The following is a 20,361-nucleotide window of genomic DNA, read 5'->3' on the forward strand; positions in this document are numbered from 1 at the left end:
CCCCCCTCCCCCCCCCCCCCCCCCCCCGAATTTGAGAGCTTTTTCCAAGCTCTCCATAAAAATGAGAAACATAAGCTTGTATAGATGAATTTTCCTTAAAAAGACTAACAGAACTTGTAATTTATTTTAATTTATATTTTTCTATAAAATAAATCATAATGCTAGTCAGAAGATCAGAAGCTCTGGAAACCTTCACAAGTATGCCTGACAGACGATAACTCAAAAAATTTATTGTAGCAACAATTTTTGATGATTATCATAGAACCATAGAATGGTTTGGGTTGGAAGGGACCTTAAAGAGGTCCTAAGAGAGACCCTAATTCCAACCCTCTATGTTCCACATCTATAGAGTTGTGTCCTAATTTTTACTGACCCTGATTTACATAAGTCTAGTGGGAAAGTGTCAGCCAGTAATGAGGAAATTTTCATATGAAATATTTGTTGCTTTTAATTGGAAGTAATAAATGGTTATATTTCAGTTCATGGCTAACACCTTCTATACTGCAACTCCTTGATAAATTGATGCAAAAGAAAATCAATATTAGCAAGATAGGAAGTAGAATTTAAAGAATGGTGTTCATAAATGTCTTAATAAATGTAAGATTGCCAGTTACATTCAGACTGTTTCTCTCATTGATGTAGATTTGAGAGTGAGAAATCTCATTTATACAACTCCTGTGGTTTGTGGCATGGTGAAAATAAGGGTGAGCTTTGTAAAAATATCAAATAAATTTTGATATTTTTGTTGTGTTCATGCATTAAATTCTACTGTCAATTCATTTTAAAAATGGTCCATGTAACATATTGCATTCAGAGTCCTATTTGTAAAGTAACTGCCACACTGTTTCAAATTTTGCTAAATATTCCCCCGTTCCTGCTAATGATTCTGAGCAAGCAGGCTGCTTTACCCAGAGAATAAATATCAGAGACCTTAACAACCCAATGCTGTTCTGCTGTTTATCATTTAGAATGATTTTTATTTTCCCTCCTGGGACCACAGTCTTCAAAAATTTATTCTCCTTAGTCTACTTTCAAATCTCTAAATAAAACTGGTGATGTAGGGAGCTGCCTTCTGATTCTCTTTGGTGCATAGTATTCCTTTGTTTGCTGAACGCATCTGAAATGCTGAACTGCTATTTGGGAATGTACATTTTTAGCAGACTTTCTTCTCCAAAACCTTAGGCCAGTAATGAGCAAGTAGTGGAGTAAATAAGTAGGTACTTGACTAGCCAGTAAGTGCAGCTACCCGTCTTTATGCTAGGGATGATTACACTGTTTCCAGCAAGTGTCAATTTTGAAAGTTATTGAGGGGGATTTGGACTTCCAGGCCACTGCAAAATGATCACTGAACAGTCATTTGCTGGAGATGGTCACTGTTATTATGGCCCTAATCCCACATCCTTTGAAAGCACTGAAGGATTGGTATTGATTTTTCAGTAGAATTTGCAAAGGGCCTGTGCACCTTATAGCAACTGGACCATATCATTAGACTATCCAAGGGACTTTTCATCAAATATATTTCTAAAGGTAATGCTAATAGGAGAACTCTTAACCTCTAACTCAGGAGAAATATGTGACAGGGTTTAGTATTTTAATGGAAAAAACTCCCAAGAAACAGCTGCTAAAAGGCTGTTTGAAGTAATGGATCATAAACTAATCCTCTGACTTGTTAAGGCAGCACAGGGACAGTTTTCTATTTAATTGATCTGATTGTTCTCAAGGGTGCTGGATACCTTGTATTCACAAGAATCTCTGAATAGCTAAAACCTAATTCCTGGCTCTAAAACCGAGTGGACCCTCAACAAAAAGAAAAGCTTCTTGACCACACTTGTGGCACCTGTGGCAGCCGATGACACAGCATGCCAAGTTGATAATCACAGACTGATTCACCCAATCTCCTCTTTCATGTCCTTCCTCTCCTGTATCTGATTTTACATATTCCCAGCACAGCTCTGAAGCTCCCTTGCTCCAGCTATGGCCCTGAGTTCCCATGACACTGGGAACTCAGGGCCACAGCTGAAAGAGTTCCCCACCCCATATGCAGCGCTGGAGCTGGGGCTGTGTGTGTGACCCATACCCACCATTCAGTGGGAAAAACAGTTTGGCATTAGGCTTTCACTGACTGCATCTAAATGTGTCGCAAAACAGCTTACTGGGAGGTGGTAAGAGGATTCTAGAATCAGGCTAGATTGAGCTAACAGATTTAGTTGTGATTACAGGAAGTATCACTTCTAGATACTTGAGCACTGATAGCACCTCAGCCAGAGTCTGTCACTATTTCATTAGCAAGAGAAGATTTCTGCTTCCAAATTATAAATAAAATTTTAACAGTTAACATGGAAACAATGGCATCTTTATATCTGACAAGCAAAAATTAAAATTTATGTGCTGCAAGGAGCTACAATTCAACAATTTTTTTTTTCTATATTTCTATTTTTAATTTTTTTTTTTTTTTTAAATCAAATACATACATTAGATTTGTCTTTGATCAATTCTAATCTTAGGTTCATGTGCAACCTACCTCACAGTTACAATAAACAGAATCCAAACAAGAAAGAATGTTAGTGTACTTTGTTTGAAAGAAAGTATGTATTCCCAGGGTTCTATAATCAGAATCAAGTGAAAACGTTAGAAAACAGTTTTGAGTTTTAGAACTTTCCTAATACAATCTGGTAGTTATCTTGACCACCTTCTAGCTATTAAGTTTACTCGAATTCCAGTCAACTATTGTAATTGCTACTGACAAAATGCTGATGAATAACTTCTACAAATTTGTGATATTTATTGGCAACTGAAAAATATTAAGATGAAAAAGCCAACAGATTTTTATGAGTCTAGAAAATACATTTCTGAAGAAAAAGATCAAAGTTTTCCCAGAAGTTTGCCTTTAATAAGTCAAAAAGCTTAAAATATTTACTTAAATCACAAAACTTTGCATGTGTTTTGCTTGTAAATAAAGGATAATATAGTGCAAAAGAAGTTTATTTAAACTGTGCCTACAAATATGTATGAATGCTAATTGGATTCAATTTATTCTGAGTTAATTTGAATTAACTTGATGGGTCTTTTCACACAAGCTGTACTGACTAATTGTTGCTTATTTGGGTAAGCAGTATCAGTGAGCATGGCAATCAAAAGCTCAGCCAGATGTTCATATTTTCTTTGATTGCCCACAGACTTGGGTTTGAAGAAAAGTCAATCAGCAAAATGATTCTTCTTAGCATCTGTCAAGGTATGGATTGCATTACCGTAATGACAGTTGTAATAAGCAGAATGTCTCTGATTCCCCTTTCACTTACCTTGGCATCAGCCCTCAGCAGTTCTCTGCAGTCTTGGTTTAATATTATCATAAAACATGGAAATGATGTGAAATTAGATTTCTTTATTTTTATAAGTAGAGTGAAGAGTGAATATACTTTTATTCTTGTATGTACTCCTATTGTGAATCACTCCTATAAAAGTATCTTTTATATGTTTTACACTGGTATGTATTTATGATGAGTTATTAACTAGGTTTTCCAAACATCAACTAAAAGCTTTTAATAAGCTGAAAAAATGAAATGTATTGCATCATTGTGAAGGAAACCTAAGCTTGCTAAAGTCGTTTCTTTGGATTTACTTTAAAACTTTTGGAGACATATACACCAAGCTTTATATTTATAACACAAGCAATGTTTTCAATTCAATATTTCAATTCAACAATTCAATTCAATGTTTTCAATTCAATGTTTTCATGAGAGCATACTAGAGAATTGTGTATTTTTTTATTTTTTTCCTCCTTGCATATATTTTTCAGATGTTCTGAAAGCACCTAACTGATGTAGAGTTTGCATTTATTTTTAGGAGGGATACAGCTCTAAGTTATCTTAACTTTTTTCTTCTTTCATCCCTAGGTGCTTAAAATGTGTGCTTGCATTTCCTGGATAACTAGATTCTAGTTCATTAAGAGTAAGATTTTTTTTCTGCAGTTCATGTAAGAACAGTTGTAATATGCAATATGTAACAGGAATTCATGGTTTACAAATGTGTTAATGTAAATTATGCATGGTCTGGAGTCCTCCCCTGCTCTGTCATGTTTTAATTTACAATCTCTACCTGCCTTTCTGGCAGCCAGATACTTTAAGCAAGAATTATCATTTCATGTCTCTCTCTAGGATAACCTCCACCTAAGACAATTCATAGCTAAGGGAAATGAGAGTCCAGGGCCATTAATTTATTGCTTGTCTATGGGTAGAACTGGTGCAGGTCTCTTACTTTTGTTGTATGTGTTACACAGAAATGTCCTGAAAGTGTGAATTTGGAAGAATCCTTGTCATGATCCTTAAAGTTGATGGACGGTGGACAGATGAATACTTATTCTCAAACATTTCTCTTAAAAGCTGTGATGAAATGTCATTTGATTTCAGCAAGTGCAAAAGCAGACCTGTGAACAATAACTGGACTGTGTTCTTTTTCTTCCGTTTGAGTAATGAATTCTGCACTTCTCTTTCACAGTGTTTAATGGGTGTCATGTCAAAAAGATGAATTTAACATGACAGGTCAAGATAATAGGGGAAGGATTCTGGAAGTATTACAATGGGTTATGAGCTCCAGCAGCAATTAATTTTGGGGATGAGTTTACTGAAGGAAGCTCCCAGGCTCTACCACAAAACCCTGGATGTGGCTTAGTTTTCAATCAACGCTTTCAGAGGAAGAGATTAAATGAAACAGGAGCTACCACATTCACTACAAAACTGATTAATCTGATTCATGTCTCCATGGAGGACTTTTCAGTGGAAATGTCTTTAAACTGTTTCAGAACAAATGATACAAGTTCCTGTTTAGTTTATGCAGATTTGTTTAAATACTTGTTAGTATTTACATACCTGCTGTCAGAGGTCACACAGCTACGGAGGCTTTGCAGAACTGTGCAGCCTTTTCTACCACAGAAAGACCTGGGTAAAGGAAATAAATTACTCTTTTTTTCCACCTTTACTTTTAAAAAAGGTTTATTGTGTTCATAGACAAGCCACAGATAGATGCTAACTCACGGGCTGCATGTCATTTGTTTGACATGATAGGGGAGAAAACACAAGCGTGAGGTGCCACTGACCTCTGTGTGCCATGGTCAGCAAAGTTAGACCTGAAGGGGGGAAAAGAACCCTGACAAATAACATCAGGATCACAGGTAAGAGGGAAGTGGGGTGCATCTATTTTACACACACACACAACTGCACGCGCAGGGGCTCAGAAATTACCTCCCAAGCTTTAACGCTGTCGCCCCTGAGGCGAACCCAGCCCCTTACCACGGAGCGGTGCAGACGAGGAGCCGGCAGGCTCCCTCTGGCGGCGGCTAACGGCCCTAACGGCACCGGCTAACGGTCCTAACGGTCCTAACGGTCCCGCAGCAGGGCGGGCCGCGTGCCACCGTCCTGCGCCTGCGCGGCGGCCGGCCCGGCCCAGCCCGGCCCGGTGGGCACTGGGGCACCGGCACCGCTCCCACAGCGGCTTCGGCTCCGTTCCGCTCTGCTCCGGGGTCATCTGCCTGCCTACAACCACTGTGGGTGGCGCGTTTTTCTCTTGGCCTTTTATTTTATTTTATTTTATTTTATTTTTTGCACCTCCACATAAAGTGAATTTTTTAGACGTTCTGTCCGAGTTATCGAAGCCTTGCTGTGCACAGGCTTTGCAGACTATGGGATTTCGCCCTTTCTGCTTTTGTGTCCACGTTACAGCACCGTCCTCTGTGAGTAGAAGTTAGCCCACATGCATTTACAGAGATTTGAAATGAGGCATGAAGCTCAGTACTCCTTCACTGTGTTTAAACAGGAGGGGGCTGAATCCTACCTGGCTAGCGCTATATAGATAATGAAAATGTTGCTGCGTTCAAGAGCAAGAGCCCAAAAGTACCTCGGTGTCTGCTTCCTCAGAGTTATGTGTCTCGTTAGAGTTAAATGTATCATTTCATATACCGTCACAGTTGAGTTCCATTTGGGTAATGTGTGTTCGCTGTATATCTATATGAAGTATTCATCGTTGGGCATATTAAGAAGGTATTAACTACGGCATGCGTTATGTTTCAGCCTTCAGCTTGGCTTTCAGATTTGTGATTTTGCTTTCATTCTACTTTTATAGTAGATAATTCTAACTTACTCATTAAACTTAATGAGCAATCACACTGGCTAGCTGCTGTTTCTACATGGTACGCTTGTGCATGCAGTCATCAGAAAGATTATACAAAACATGAGAAATGAATGCACGCATGCAGAACTCATAATGCCTTGGAATAGTAAAGAATCATTTAATCGGGAAATTTTTCAGGTCCATGTGTACTTTTTTTTTTTTAATTATAATTTACTGCTTTCTCCAGGGAAATCTTCACACAAAGATGCAACACTAGATCAAAGGTGGTTCCTCAAGATATTAAGGCTTTGTTTTGAGGCTGATGTGGTTCGATGTGGTTAAATGGACCAACTTCTGTGTGCAAAATGAGGTTTCACAGTCATCAACATGAAACCTGTTGTTTTCATCTGACTTTGTTGTAGAGACAGTTCTCAGACAGACTGTAGCACTGCCTGACCCACCTGCATCTCTGCTAAAACACAGGCAATGACAAAGGCTGCTTAATTTCTATTCCTAATGTGGATATGCAGATTGCTCAGATGAGCTTTATACTTTATGTGTCTGGCAGCATGTTAGTGTTGTGCTGCATAGATTTCCAAGTCCCCTCTTCCTCCCTTGTTGTCCTCTCTTCCTCTTTCAAGTACCTGACCTTAAAAGTTAAGCCTCTCATCCTCCTTTTCAGGTGCCCTGTGCTTTTCAGTACCACCATAAAATGTGGCTGCTCCATGAGAATAAAGAGCTTTGGCAAGGGAAAAAACTGAGGGAATGCCAGAGGTGAACTTAGGGAGGGAGGGGAAAGCAAGGGACAGGCTCCTGGCTGCAGACACTTGTGACACCATGTTTCCCACAGAGGTCTGTGGTATTTGCTACTCCTTTTAGGTGTGGTTGTTATGAATCAGTTTTGCTGCTACTTCCTAACCAGGAGGCTGGTGCACCCTTCTAATTCATAATGACTGCGAGAAGCAAACCTTGACCACTGCTGTACACCAGAGGATGTACACATAGGATGCTCCCAGACAGGGCCATGATTTCTCACCTCGTAGCCCAGGTTTGAGGAGAGGAGGGAGCTGAGTCCTGCTCACATCATACATTCTGTTGTACATGGAGAACTATTTTTGCTTGGTTTTATTGTACCTTTTATATGGACCCTTATTCAACTGTCAGTGTTGTACTTGCCTCCTGTCCCCTTGTGCCTGGGGAAACAATCTCAGTGTGGAAAGTAGGGGACCTCCCACCAGTCAAATATTTGCAGTCAATTTGAAAAACAAACAAAAACCACAACAACAACAGGAAAAACATTTTCCAATTTCAAATGGAAATATCACAACTTAGAAGGGGGGAGGTGAAACATACTTTGTACTGTTGAGAAATGGGAATGCTATGGAAATTTTTATTCTCAAAGATTCCATTTTTGGCCCTCTCTGACAATAAACGTAGCTTTGATCTTAATATTTGTGCATTTAACAAGGCTGCAGTCCTAGAGGAAAGTGAGTATTTCTGAAATCCTTCTGAGGAGTAACAAAGGATGAGTGATCCCTATACATCAAAATCAGGTTACTGAATAGTGAATGCTATGAAGATTATATTATGCATTCTCCAGAGCCTGAGCCTTCACATCATGCTGTGTTACCTTGTGAGCCAGTTTGGGCAACAGAACCACAAAGCAGAGCTGCTCTCTCACCTGAACTAATATTGAGATGTTATTCTAATAGAAAAAGGGATAGGCTTGAGAGACTGACAAAGATATAAAACCTTAACTCATATTTTTTGTTAATATTTGAGAGAAGGAAGCTCTTATGTCAGTAAAAATAATTCTAAATCTTTCTACTTTTCACTCACTTAGCTTAGCCGTTTTAATGAACGGTGCCTGCTACAGAAGTCATTCAAGTCAGTGCTAATAAACTGGGTGACTTCACTGGCCTTTCTGTATAAGATTCGGAGTAAACTAACAAATAGTAAATGAGTATGTTGGTTTCAGAAACAGTAACTGTATTGGAATGGTGTCTGTGATCCTGAGCTCAGTTGACAATCTCAACATTATTTAATATTTCCCAGTTCTGCTGTTACAGAACTTGCTGTGCTGTGACTTTTTTCAGTATCTCTGTGTATGAAGTATTTCAGGGTGAGATGGGAACTGAACAGGAGGCTTTGGTGTTCCTACCTTGTCACTGGGATGGCCCTGGGCTCTGGACAGCTTTGTTGTTCCAGCCCTGCGGACTCGGAAAGATTCTTTTAATTATCCGTTACCTCCTCACTACAGTGAAAACATAGCAGAAGATCCAGTTTAGAGAACTTCTCAGACTAGAGAAAAAGTATTTTTCTTCTTGCAAAGAATTTTGCTGACCATCACATAAGGCACATAGTGAACACAGAATCAGTAGATGGCTTTGCATGCTGTAAAATAATTCTGATGAGTACTTACATTTGTCATTTTTGATGTATACAGAGGAAGACATGATCAATGTTCCAGCAGCTATTCTGTTTACCGTATCATTTGAAGAGTGATTAATTTCCCATATTCTTGTTATCTGTTGACAGTGTTTATTGCAGGTATTTTTTGTTTTAGAATTACGAAAGAGGTTGAGTCTCCATGCTGAGTCTTAGGTTGCTCTGAAAGTACCAGCTGAGTATGAGAAAAAGCAATAACGTTAGTCACTTGGTGTATAAGGAAGAATCAGAAAATTGAAAGCTACTACCCTTATTAGATTGTAGTATCTCATGAAATATATATTAGACGTTGAAAGGCAAAGAAGTGGTCAGCATAATGCAAATTAACAAGTAATGATGAAAGGAAATCTGATAACAGGATCAAGGTTTTTACTGGAGAATGGGCTCTGGTCTGAACAGAACAAATGGCATGAATAAATGATGACATGGCACAACCAGGAGAGGGAAAACATGCATAGACTGCTTATTTGTGTATTTTATCATAACCCACTGACTGGCCCTTGATTTCTCGGTCATCTGCGATTTATAGAAATTATGTTTTAGTAGTGCATAATGTAATTGAAGCAAATTGGATCAACCAAATTTTAATTTTCATCTGTGTTTTAATCACTGTACTAGTTAGGTTTTGTTATGCTTCAGCAAGATTTAGCTATGATGCCATTGTGATGTTTTTGTTAAAAAGAATAAAAAAATAAAAAAATCTTAGACCATACCAGGAATCAGTGAAGACAGTTAGACCCCAGTCCTGATGCTGAATCCTTAATCCTGTCTGTCATACTGAAGTGAGCTGTGTTTTGATGAGGATAACGTCTCTCCACCTTTGGGAAACTGGAAACAAAGTCAGGGTCTGGCAAAAGTCTTGACAGAACCTAGACAAAATATGTCCATGGTAGTATTGTGGGCTTTGGCTTCATCCTGTTATTAGAACAGAGCCTTCATTCTCATAGCTGAGAAGAAAAAAAAAAAGCCCAGTTTTGGCTAAAGCAGCACAGTACATCTGAATGTTTGTATGTTTGCAGCCTTCTTCACGGTAATAATCTTTGATGTCCTTAAAGGAAAAAGAAAATAATGTATAGATTTGGAGCGGCCTACTCCTTTGCAATAGTCTTGGCATTGTTTTTTACCAAATCAACAAGGAGACTTTTTGATAATTTTTATGCCTAGAAATGGAACACAAATATGAATGGTTGGGGGTAAATATAATAGATATGACATTCAATATCCTGCCTTTGTCATTTTCAAGTTATTTTTGGTGTCTCATACTGTAGAGGATGTTCATTCACAAGAAAATGTGTGTGTATAATAGAAAATCAGTTGCTATCATGGCATCTCCTACTAGTCATTAGCACATGAAGCTCTATTTTGTAATTAACAAGGCTTCCCCCAGGGGGGAGGAGTCTTAAGTAAAAACTGTGCTCACTTTTTAAGAGAGATTATAGCTTTTTATTTCACAAGGTGATTATCAGTCTTAGGCATGATGACTGCCCATTTAGAATGAAAAGATTAATTGAATTGTAGGAAGTTTTACAGGAGATGTGCTGATCATGATGAGTTGATATTTTCCTATTCTGGATAAGGAAGAAGAAAGGAGAGAGAAAGAGAAGCAGCTTTAGGCCTAAACACAGGACAGTTTATACCTCTACAGGCATGGCTTGTCTTTTAGATCTCCATCATGTGTCAGTGTTATGCTGGACAGAACATTGCCCCAGTCTGTAATCTTGTTTGTTGGCTTGAGGGTGCTGTGTATCTACTCGCTGCATTTCCATGCAACATTACAGCAACATAATTATTTGCAGTAAGGAAATTGTATGCCCACTATGGCTTTTCTCTGTTTAAAGAGAGACTCAAAGCAGACTAAAGCAGTGTGTCCCAGTCTGGTCTGCGGTAGCGTGAAACCTCAAGATCATAGAACATTGAAATTCTGTTTAGTTAGCTTCTAGAGGTAAAGTCCAGCTGTCATGTGTATTTCTGTGATTAAACAGGTTTTTCACTTGAAGTGTGAAAAATATTGATCCCTGTTCTCTTACAGGCTTGCTTGAAAAAGGAATTTAACTTGTGTAGTCCCATATGACAGAAGTCATGTCTCTACCGTGGACCCCTCACCAGTTGTGCTTGAGCTAGCTAATGGAAAGTACGGGAGATGTGTTGTGGTTTGTTCTAGGTCTGGTCTAGTTCTTTTCTGTTTCCCATCAATAAATATGGTCATTTGTCTACCTCGTGGGAGCCTATAGGGGTAAGAACAAGATGATGAAGCACTCAGACACTAGCATGCAAGACAGTGTCTGGGTAAAGAAGTTAAGGATCCTGTCTTGCATAGGACTTTGATAGTATTACATGGATTTGTAGCTGCAGCAGTCAGCATAAAGTAAATGTGAAGTTAGATCAGCCCCTGCTGTGTACTGTCAATAAATAGCAGGATCAGCATCTCTTCTGGTAACGCTTCTTGTCCTAGCACTATTGCTCAGTACCTGGCAGGGTATGCAGTAAGATTGTTTTTTTGAGGCTGGATGGTCTGGAAGCAGAGTGAAGTTACAATAATGAGAGTGGGTGAGGTCTGGACATTGAAAAGAAAAAGAATGACCAATCCAGGTAGACAAGACTTGATTTTATTAATAAAATTTGTATTTTCCTCTTTGAGGTGACAGTTACAAACTTTGGTTCAAAAATAAAAGAAAATATGAACAGCAAGAAGTTGACCTTTGAAATCTCACTTTTACATGTATAAACGTGCATGAGAAAGAACCAGTTGGAAATGAGCCAGCACAAGCTAGTACTATTTAATTTAACAATTTATAAGAAATAGAAACAAACATTTATTTTCAAGTCTTACATATATTATGAAAAATAATTACAAAAGGATTTGTGTTGCAAAGTTAAAATGTAATTTCTACTTACAGCTACCTGAATAAAATGTTCAGACGGAAGGCCAAACCAACTTTTTGGGTGAGATTTGAAGAGCTAATGGTAGCAGTTTGGGTCAAAGACAGCTTTGTAGGAAGCAGTCCCCTATGTGTTGCTTAGCAACTATGTAGAATCACATGACCTAGACATATTGCATCCCTGGCCTTCAGTTGAAATAACAGGAAAAAATAATTCATATTAATGGGACAGGCAAATATTGTATAGGACCATTCTGTGGAACTTCTAGTATCCAGTTCAAGAAGCAAACATCCATTATTGCTTACATAAAAATCTAAGTAAACACTGCAAGAATTCCATAAATAACTGTTTAGAATCCAGTTTTAATACTTATGCAGACCAAATAAGCACAATGGAAACAAAATCAGATGAGAAATGTTGAAAAAAAAAAAAAAAGGAAAGCTATATGACTGATTTAATTCACACATTTTAACAGAAGCTGTTTATTTTAGGTATATACAGGTTTCTTGTGAAATTCTGGAATTAGAGCAGAAAAAGTCTGAGGTATAGCACCATGGAACACAGCACCTTTGAAAGTGCTTTCATTACTGAAATTCATCATCATGGAGTAATATCAGCAGAAAAGGGATTTGAGTGTGCTGCTCAAGGTCTTCCAGTTTTGCCACCTTAAGTTTTTTTGGCGACTTCAAATAACAAAGCTCTTCAACAAAAATATATACAAAGGGATTTTATTATTAATCAAAAATGGAATTGGCTTCACTGGCAATTACATCTTTATTTTTTTCAGAATACATACACGGTATTGACAATGTAGTTTTGTAATTATAAAATAAGAGCCAGATGCAATTCAGAGACACATGCAAGTTTTGGAAATGGACAGAGAAATAACAGTATAGTACTGTACATAGAATAATTACAATTTATTAAACACTTTCATAACACCTCTGTTGTAATCTAAGGAGCACCATGTCTTTTTTATTTTTTTTTACAGCACCAAAAGAATTCTAAGGGTGTTGTTGATAAAGCCCTATGTTGTCTGTCTGTGCCACAGCATTCTTGCAAAATTAGTTTAAGTCATGTGATTCTGGCCCTACAAGGGCAACAATAACTTTCTAGATGAGACACACATACACAGCAAGACATTTTCTATGCCATCCTTATTCAAAACTTGCATGTGGCAGGAAGTGGGTTGGTAGCACCAAAGTGCAACATTTTTGTTGATTTGATCTTTGTCTTAAGTTTAACCAAGGAAGCAGACAGGACCAACCTCAAATCCAAACTTTTGGTTCTGATCACCAAAGTCATTGATCATCACATCAACTATAGGCACTTGGTCTATTTTGGGTGTGTTGATTTCAATCACAGTCTTTCCATAGCCCTTTCTTGACTGTTAAAAAATTAAAATAAAAAAAGCAAATGGTTACATGGGAGGAGTTACATGGTTACATATCAGAGGACTAAGCATGTGCTATAGATCTTCATGATCTACCTCTGTAGTGTGGAATTAATAAATGATTGCCTTTCATGCATCAGATGTTACAAACTCTAAAGTTTATATTTTCATAGGATTTTATTTATAAACATAAATATATTCTGCTCATGGACTGCCTCCACTTGTTATGCTAGTTTGCTTTTAATATTGTGGTCATACTAGCAAATAGTCTAGTTTCAGCCCATTGGTGCTGACAGCCTGTATCCATGCCAGATTTGTTCTATTTCTGTTGCTTGTCTTATGAAAATAGTAATTATTTTTGTTCATATATAAAAATTGAATAAGGGACTAGTGAACTGCAGTTAAAAACTACTAAAAGGTAGTCTATTAAAAATAAAGTCTTTAGAAAGCTTTTTGTCAGGGGAAATCTGTAAAATAAATGAATGTTGGATTTCTATTTTAATCGACAGGTTGGTTTGTAAAGAATATTCTGAACATCTACTTACTGCACAGCCATCGTGAAGCGCTTTGATGTACGGATTGTTGTCATAAGACATCTCTTCATCATTTGATCCTAAGAACCTTAGTGCTTTGTCATAGCTGTCAGAAGATGCATCATGCCAAGCTACGGACTGATGACAATTGTAAGTGAAATTTTGTCTGGCAGAGGCACTCAGTAGTTTAAGGAATGTCATTTGGACCATATTAATGGAATTGCCTTCAACATCCAAATAGGAAAGCTGGAAAATATAAGAATTCACATGAACATTTATTTGTTCCCTTTGTTAAAATGCAAAACAAAATTATTTTTGACAGACGAACCACATAACTGTCCTTAATAAAAAATAAACCTACACATACCATTTTATGGGATTTTTAAGTTCAATAAAGCTATGACTCTGTAGTTTTTCATGTCATAGCAATATATTTAGGATGAAGAACTATATATTTTAGCTTTGTTCTAATGGGCAAGACAGAGAATTACCCCTATATAGTGTAAAACAGCCGAATCTCTTTGGGAATCTGTTTTTAGTTAATTATAAGGTTATGTCAGCCTGCAGGCTCGTTTTTGCATATTCAGTATATTTTCAGTTATTTAGACTGGAGCACGGGATTTGTGCTCCAGCTGCTTTACTTAGGTTCAGTGGTAACGTGTAGTCTGCCGGAAGCCAGATCTCACTGTCAGCTGGGTACATTAGCAGTACAGTGGGACAAGACAGGGCAGGTGTCTGCTCTCCAGTGGCAAGAGGCCATGTAACTGCTACACTGTCTAGGGCAAAAGAGCTGGAGCTGAAAAGTCTTAAGTTTCTTATTATTTATATATTATAAAATTCATTTTTGAAGGATTTAATCCTTCCTTTGATTTTGAAGGATTTTTGATACTTGATTTGTGAATAACTGTATGCTGTAATGGCCACTTACAAGTTTGCCCCGCTTAAATTCACTAAACCAAGATCCTGGATTCTCCTTTGGCCATGATGAAATTCTAACCTGTGTGGTAAAACAGTGGAAATATAAATATTTAGAACATATGTTAACAGATAAGAAGTTTTGAAATTACCAGGAACAAATTTCACATAAAATAGTAAAGAATGGTTCTTTCTGAGTCCTCAGCCTCTGTAAAAACACTAAAATAGGATGTTTTTCTGGTATAGAATGCCTTCAGATTAGTGAATTTAAATGGAATCCAAGGTGATAGCTTATAAAGAGAGAGCATTCTATTTAAGGGAGACACTGTTGTCATCTGATGAGATTCAGGTAAATTGTTAGTGTAAATTGTTCATGTGAAGAGTCTCTAAATTAGAGTTATCACTGGTGTTGATCGTGATAGATCTATCTCATTTGGATAAGCTTTTAGAAAGCCTTCCTCTATACCATATACCCCTCAGGGGTAATTTATACCAATGGCAGAGGACACTGTTTATATACAGTGTTCTACATATACTTATAAATGAATAGATATAAATGAACTCACAAAAAACATACTAAGAGTTTAACATTTACATGACAAACTCTAGATCATGCATTTCAACCTGTCGCCCAGCTAGGCTGCATTATGTAATGCAGTGAAAGGTTAGCAAGCAGGTACACAAAAGCTCTATCTAAGCAAAAGAGCAGAAATGCTGTTTGTTAACTCGGTGTACCATTTTACTACTTCGTTCTGATTTATGCAAATTTAAATGTAATCAGAAAGACAGATATATGAAAATGTGACAGTGTAATTATCCTGTTTAGTTCAACATTGCAATAGTATAGTAGGATCTGTCAACAGCCAACTGAAAACAGATTGGTACTTACTCCTTCAGATTTCTTATCTGGGTAGATGCAAGTTTCCCCACCTGCTGTGAAATTGCAGTACACTTTGAAGGAGTCTCCAGAACAGCCCTGGTTAGGATCAATCCAGTATTCCCCTAAAACATAAGGAAAAGATTTGTCTTTGATAATGGAAATGGTATTTGGAAGATGGTAATCAGGTTTTACTACCTAATAGTCCTCCAGAGATTGTGGTGAAGTTATCTGAATGATGTGAAAACAACCCTTTCTTTTCAAAGAATCACAGAATGGTTGAAGTTGGAAGGGACCTTTGGAGGTCATCTGATCAACCCCCTGTTCAAATAGGTTGCCCAGGAACATGTCCAGGTGGCTTTTGAGTATCTCCAAGGAGGGACACTCCACAATCTCCCTGAGCAAGTCACCTTCAGTACTGCTCAGTCATCGCCACAGTAAAGAAGTGCTTCTTGATGCTCTGATGGAACCTCCTGCATTTGTGGTTTGTTGCTGCTGCTGTTGTTTATGGAATATAACACCAGGATCAAAGTCTATTTTATGTAAATCCTTTTGTTTCCTTCCTTCCTTCCCTTTCATTCCTTCTGATCCCTTCCTTCTTTTCCCTTTCCTTCTCTCTGCTTCGCTCTTTCTTATTAAACTGTTTTAGTCTCAAGCCACACATTTTCTAATTTTTGCTCTTCCAATTCTCATCTAGCCAGGTGGAAGGGAGCAGTGAGCAATCTGCTGCGTGGTGCATAGCTGCTTACAGGGGTTAAACCACAACAGATTGGCATGATTGAGGATTCTGGCCCTACAGTGCTAGGGTGAGTAAAGGCTGGGGATGAAAGAAAGGTGCAGTCAATCTTAGGTCCATTAAAAATCAGCACATTTTAAAATCCACCATCGTAATTATAACGATTTCTGTGATGTGGATCCTTATCTCCAGATAGTTTCACAGCAGGAAAGCAAAGATTTTCTGACACTAATGTTCTAATCGACTTTCATGCAAATAGCAGAGGTTTTGAAGAGGCATGACAAATCCTTTGACTGGTTCTGTATTCTGAATGCAGAGCATAGACAAAGCATTTATCATATTTTTAAAATTCTATTTATTCAGGCTGTATTTATTGAAAACAGTCTTTCCTACATGCAAGTCTTGCCCATGCAGAATTTTGTATTTTAATTATTGCATTTACTTTTATTTTAACCAGAATAAGATTTCTTTGATTTGAAGAAGGCTCCAAACAATAAGCAAATTCTGTTAAATGAAGAAGACAAACGTGCTTTATAAAAACCGTTCATTATTACGGAGGTACAGAATTGTAAAATATGTACTTTTTATATAGCACACACACACTGCTTAACTACTCCTCAAGGCAACCATCTGTTTTTATCTATCTAGAGTGAAAGCAATAGAATATTATTAAGCTGTCAAAATCTATTTTTTCTCCCATTTAAAAACAGAAAAATATTGCTCTGAACTGGGAAAAAATTTCCATTGTAATAGAAAAAAGTATGAAAGCTTGAAAATTGTATGAAGGTTGGCTTTCATTTAAAACCTTTCCAAAGGGAGTAAATTCACTTACAAAAAAAAAAAAAAAAAGAGAGAAAACAGAATATAATTAAATGAAAATAGTCCTTCAGAGCACAGTGCCTAGTTCATACTACTCTGCATTTTATTAAGGTAGTGCTTAGTATCATTAAACAGTACTAGAGAAACTTGAATGTCCATTTGCTGAATGACTCAGAACAAACAGAGGTCATTCTAGACTGAATTATTGTTTCTAAGGATAAAAAAATAGTAACTTTTTGAGAGTCATATTCAATAATCACACATAATACCTGTGCTGCTTTCTATATTATACTAAGCAGTTACTAAAATAATTGTAATTTCTTTAAAAAACTAGAAGCTATTCCAGTATGCTGACATTTGTGATTTAACTTCCATTGATCTAAATGGCATCAATCTTTCATTCCTCTCCTGTTTGGATAATTCTGGAAATGCAAGGCCTACCTTCCTGAATAATCAGTTGTTTTTTTTTCTTAGCAACTTGAAAGTTTTAACTCCAAAACCAGATCTGGTTTAAAGAATCATGGCTTTTACCAACAGAACAGCTCCATGCTCGCATTTTATAAACAGAATCCTTTTATATCTGCAAAAATTGATTTAGTGACACTGTATTTATTGAGCAACTATATTAACCATCTATCAATAATTAATGATTCTGCCAAAGTATCGTAGCAGATCATAACTTCAGCCTTGTTTGCCTGTGTCATACAATATTAACATACCGTCTGGGAAGTCTGGGTGGCAGAGTTGCAAGTCTTTGCAAGTTCGGGCTGGGTTATTCTGAGTGCCCATTGGATACTTCATATGCTCAATGTCTTGTTTCAGCGAATTCAATGAACCGAATATCTCTTCCATGCCGTCGGAATAATCCAGAATATTATCACCAGCATCAGACACCATATAATCAGGAGATCTTCTAGTCTTTTTGGGTGACTGAATTGGCAGCGGCTGGATTACCTCACCTGGAGGACCCTGAATGGAAAACGTATCTGTTAACCTTTTCTGTTGGTTTTCCAGATGCATAAATACACAGAAGAAGATGAAAGAACATGACATGAAGATGCTTTGAATAGAGCTTCTACAATTCATTTATTTTACTTATTTCATTCAGATTTATGCCAAAACAGATTGTGGCAGGCCAAAACATTGTTTTGCTCTAAACTCTTCCCACTCCATTGCTGTGTGGGGAAGAGTATGCTGCCCTCACGTAAGTGTGCAAAACTCATTTGTGATTGCCTTTTCATTCCCAGCAACTACCTGAAGCAGAGGCATAGCCTGTAGCAAACAAAAACTGTGGGTTTTCCCTATGATAAAACTAAAATTCCACTTGGGGTCTATAAAGCAGTACTTTATTTCTGAAAACTGAAACAATTCATTCCGATTTTGACTGCTTTCATTTTAGATTTTTATGCTATGGAAAAGAAATAGTAGAAACAGGAGAGTATTAACAGCAGGAAACTGAAATCATTCTGTTTTCTGTGCTTCCATGTGACACATTAAATCATCATTGCATTTTTTTTTATATTTCTAATGGATTTTTTTCAGAGCAGACAATGTATTTCTATGTGTGGTGGATTTGTTTCCTGACAAATTTCAAACAATCATTAATGTTTTCCTTATCTGCAAGTTCACAAGTGCCATTTTCAAACCCTGTCAAAACAGGTACATCATGTCACTACAATGTTCTTGTACGAGTTCTTACTTACTGGAGGACCAGGTGGACCAGGTAAACCACTGTCACCCTTTTGGCCAGCAGGGCCCTAGAAAGGGATGAAAGAAATGTAGTATTAACCATATTACACAATGTTAAAAAATAACACAGAAATTAAGTACAAAACCAGAAAATATGGAGGAGAATTACTCACACTGGATCCTTTGGAACCTTTTGGACCTTGGGGACCCTATAGGGAAGAACATAGGCACATAGTTGGAGTATCTTCCACACAACATGCAAGTGTTTTGAACAGGAGGACTGGATGAAGTAACTTACAGGTAAACCAGGAGGACCAGGGGGTCCAAGTGGACCAGCAGGACCAGAAATTCCCTAAGAAAGAATAAGAGAATAAGTACAGAACTAAAGTATTTTACACACTAGACTGGATTCAGAAATGCGTTATCTGTCAAAAAGGTAGTCCTAGTAAGCGTTCAGCCCTGGTGAGTTTCAATTAAGGCTATTCACTAGTGTCCAAAACAGTCTTTAAAATATGATCTGACAGTTTGAGTTGCATATATTTGTTCTCATGCTCCAACATTTATAGTCACAGTTCTATTCACCTTCAGATCGGCTTTGAAGCCTCAATTTTTACATAGAGGCTTAAAACACGAGAAGAGAAGCTGTTCTGGGTAGTACATAACAAGATTGGTGCTGTTAGTGTTATCCCTAACTGAGGTGTATATTTCCTCCTTCTGAAATGCTCTATGACCTAGTTTTAAGTTGTTTAGCTTCACCGTGTTTGTCCAACGTCTAGGAAAGCTTTAACCTTTAGCAGGAAGCTCTGGCTGTTAAGTGTTTATAGTAACTTTATATGACTCTTTCAAGAAAGTTGTGCATATAACTTGAATGAAATCACGTTTTACTTACTGCATCACCCTTGGCTCCAGGAGATCCCTGTGGGCCAGGAAGACCCCTATCACCCTTTTCACCCTGCTCTCCTGGAGGTCCAATCAGGCCAATCAAACCAGGATGTCCCTAAACAAGACAGAAGAAAAAGTGAGAACTCAATGTATATAAAGTCGATGTGCTTTGCAAACACACAAATTAGAGCTTTCAAATGTCACCACAGTTGCTAGTTATCAATTAACATGAAAAAATTACTCTGTGAGCATATTAAATGTTAGTTGGCTTTTGAAGATTATTTGCAAGCTGTGAATGCTTATTCAGTGAAAGAGAGCAAAGTGCACCATAGTCCTTTCTGAAAATGATGCAGAAATAACAATACCTATAGGTACAGATTACATACCAACTTTTACATTTTGATACTTACAAGCATATTACAGAGTTGCACATTTGATTCCAGTGGTAATAGAGCTGTATAAACAGCTGACCTAACCATATAAACAAAAATTGTAATTCATAAGATATATTCATATCCTTTTCTGTATACGGTTCTTCCCTGATAAACAAGGAATCAATAAATTGTTGGGACTCTATTAGAAAATGGTATTCCAGATCTCTCAATCCATTATTTCAAAAAGGATTTGTTTGTTTGTTTGTTTGTGTGAAACCAAGGGTTCTATTTACATCAGTTTTTGGAGTTTTCATTGAAAGGAAAAAAAATTTGCATGGTCAATAGATTACCACACAGACAGTAGTGTTTTTCTTTCTACATATCTCCAGGATATCAGATGTTACTTAAAACTTCACAATTACCACTAAAGCTATGGAAAGCTCATTGGTAGATACCTAATGTTGTCTTGCTTTCTGATACAAAAAACAAACAAGAAAAAAAAAAACAGCGTTTCTTTCTGCTAATTTTATACAGCCCTTTAGACTGGGCCAAAATAACAAAGGTACAAACAATGAATAAAAATATAGGCATTCTCATATACCTTCTCTCCTTTGGAACCTGGATCTCCTTTCAGGCCAGGCAAGCCAGGTGGACCCTAAATAAATCAAGTGAAGAATGTAAAAGTAAGTTTTTACATACTGCACAAATCATGT

At 37.3% G+C, this 20,361-nt stretch overlaps 1 protein-coding gene across 1 annotated transcript in view; it reads right to left on the minus strand.

The window, feature by feature from the left end:
• Positions 1 to 11,134: 11,134 nt before the first annotated feature.
• Positions 11,135 to 20,361, minus strand: part of COL11A1 (collagen type XI alpha 1 chain) — a 138,340-nt gene continuing 129,113 nt past the window's right edge. The window contains exons 58-67 of the mRNA XM_035332976.1: positions 20,250 to 20,303; positions 19,282 to 19,389; positions 18,691 to 18,744; positions 18,566 to 18,601; positions 18,407 to 18,460; positions 17,423 to 17,672; positions 15,161 to 15,273; positions 14,285 to 14,353; positions 13,369 to 13,602; positions 11,135 to 12,817 (exon numbers count right to left, since the gene is read on the minus strand). Of these exons, the coding sequence (XP_035188867.1) occupies positions 12,671 to 12,817; positions 13,369 to 13,602; positions 14,285 to 14,353; positions 15,161 to 15,273; positions 17,423 to 17,672; positions 18,407 to 18,460; positions 18,566 to 18,601; positions 18,691 to 18,744; positions 19,282 to 19,389; positions 20,250 to 20,303 (1,119 nt within the window). The 3' untranslated portion in view covers positions 11,135 to 12,670. The remainder of the gene's footprint in view (positions 12,818 to 13,368; positions 13,603 to 14,284; positions 14,354 to 15,160; positions 15,274 to 17,422; positions 17,673 to 18,406; positions 18,461 to 18,565; positions 18,602 to 18,690; positions 18,745 to 19,281; positions 19,390 to 20,249; positions 20,304 to 20,361) is intronic.

The sequence above is a fragment of the Oxyura jamaicensis genome, chromosome 8 (genome assembly GCF_011077185.1).
Source record: "Oxyura jamaicensis isolate SHBP4307 breed ruddy duck chromosome 8, BPBGC_Ojam_1.0, whole genome shotgun sequence".
In the NCBI taxonomy this organism is placed as follows: Eukaryota; Metazoa; Chordata; class Aves; order Anseriformes; family Anatidae; genus Oxyura; species Oxyura jamaicensis.